Source organism: Penaeus monodon, chromosome 28, assembly GCF_015228065.2.
Source record: "Penaeus monodon isolate SGIC_2016 chromosome 28, NSTDA_Pmon_1, whole genome shotgun sequence".
Classification (NCBI taxonomy): Eukaryota; Metazoa; Arthropoda; class Malacostraca; order Decapoda; family Penaeidae; genus Penaeus; species Penaeus monodon.
The window spans coordinates 37,656,682-37,657,419 of record NC_051413.1 but is presented as its reverse complement, the minus strand read 5'-3'; the positions used below and the strand labels follow the sequence as shown (position 1 = coordinate 37,657,419).

Genomic DNA, 738 nt, shown 5'->3' with positions numbered 1-738 from the left:
TCTCTTTACCATTGCCATTCGCACAGAGTTCTTCATCCCTTGCCACAGCAACGCCCCTTCCTGGCGCTCCACTAACCGCGACCGCTGCCTCTCCCACCCGCAGGTGTCCCCGTGCAAGAAGAAGAGTCTGCTGCCCGCCTGCCTCCGCGGGCGTGTCCCCTCGGACGAGAATGTGTACACCAAGACCAGCAGTGCCGCCCCCTCCGCCCACGCCTCGCCCGCCCACCGCAAGCACCAGCACGAGCACGACCAGATCGACTATGAGGACGACAGCTACTTCAAACGCCGCCCCAAGACCATCTGCTACACCGACCCCAAGCGCCTCGCCTCCTTCGACGACTCGCTGGGCAGGGTGAGTGGCCGCCACCCGGGCGAAGGGGTCATGTGGGGCATTGGCACGGGGGGGGGGGCATTTGGGGCATGGTCACAGGGGGCACTTGGAGCATTGGCCCAGTGGCCACAACAGGCTTTTGGACCACTGGCGCAAGAGGACCCGGAGGCATTGACGGAGTGATCGCATGGGCATTTGGGGCATTGAGCGAGTGGGCATTCGGGACGCTGGCACAGTCAGCATAATGAGCGGATTAGGTCGGGTGAGCAAAGTGCCCGACTCAAGCGGAAGACGTAAGCAGGGAGAGGAAACAGAATGAGGTGAAAGATAGAGATTTTTTTGTGGGCCTCCTGACAGAAGGGAGGCAATATATTTTTCCAACCTTTGTATTCTCAAACTTACGCTTG

General features: G+C 60.3%; 1 protein-coding gene across 1 annotated transcript in view; it reads left to right on the top strand.

The window, feature by feature from the left end:
* Positions 1–103: 103 nt before the first annotated feature.
* Positions 104–738, top strand: part of LOC119591196 — a gene marked incomplete at its 5' end in the record, with an annotated part of 7,320 nt that continues 6,685 nt past the window's right edge. The window contains 1 exon segment of the mRNA XM_037939907.1: positions 104–352. Within this exon segment, the coding sequence (XP_037795835.1) occupies positions 104–352 (249 nt within the window).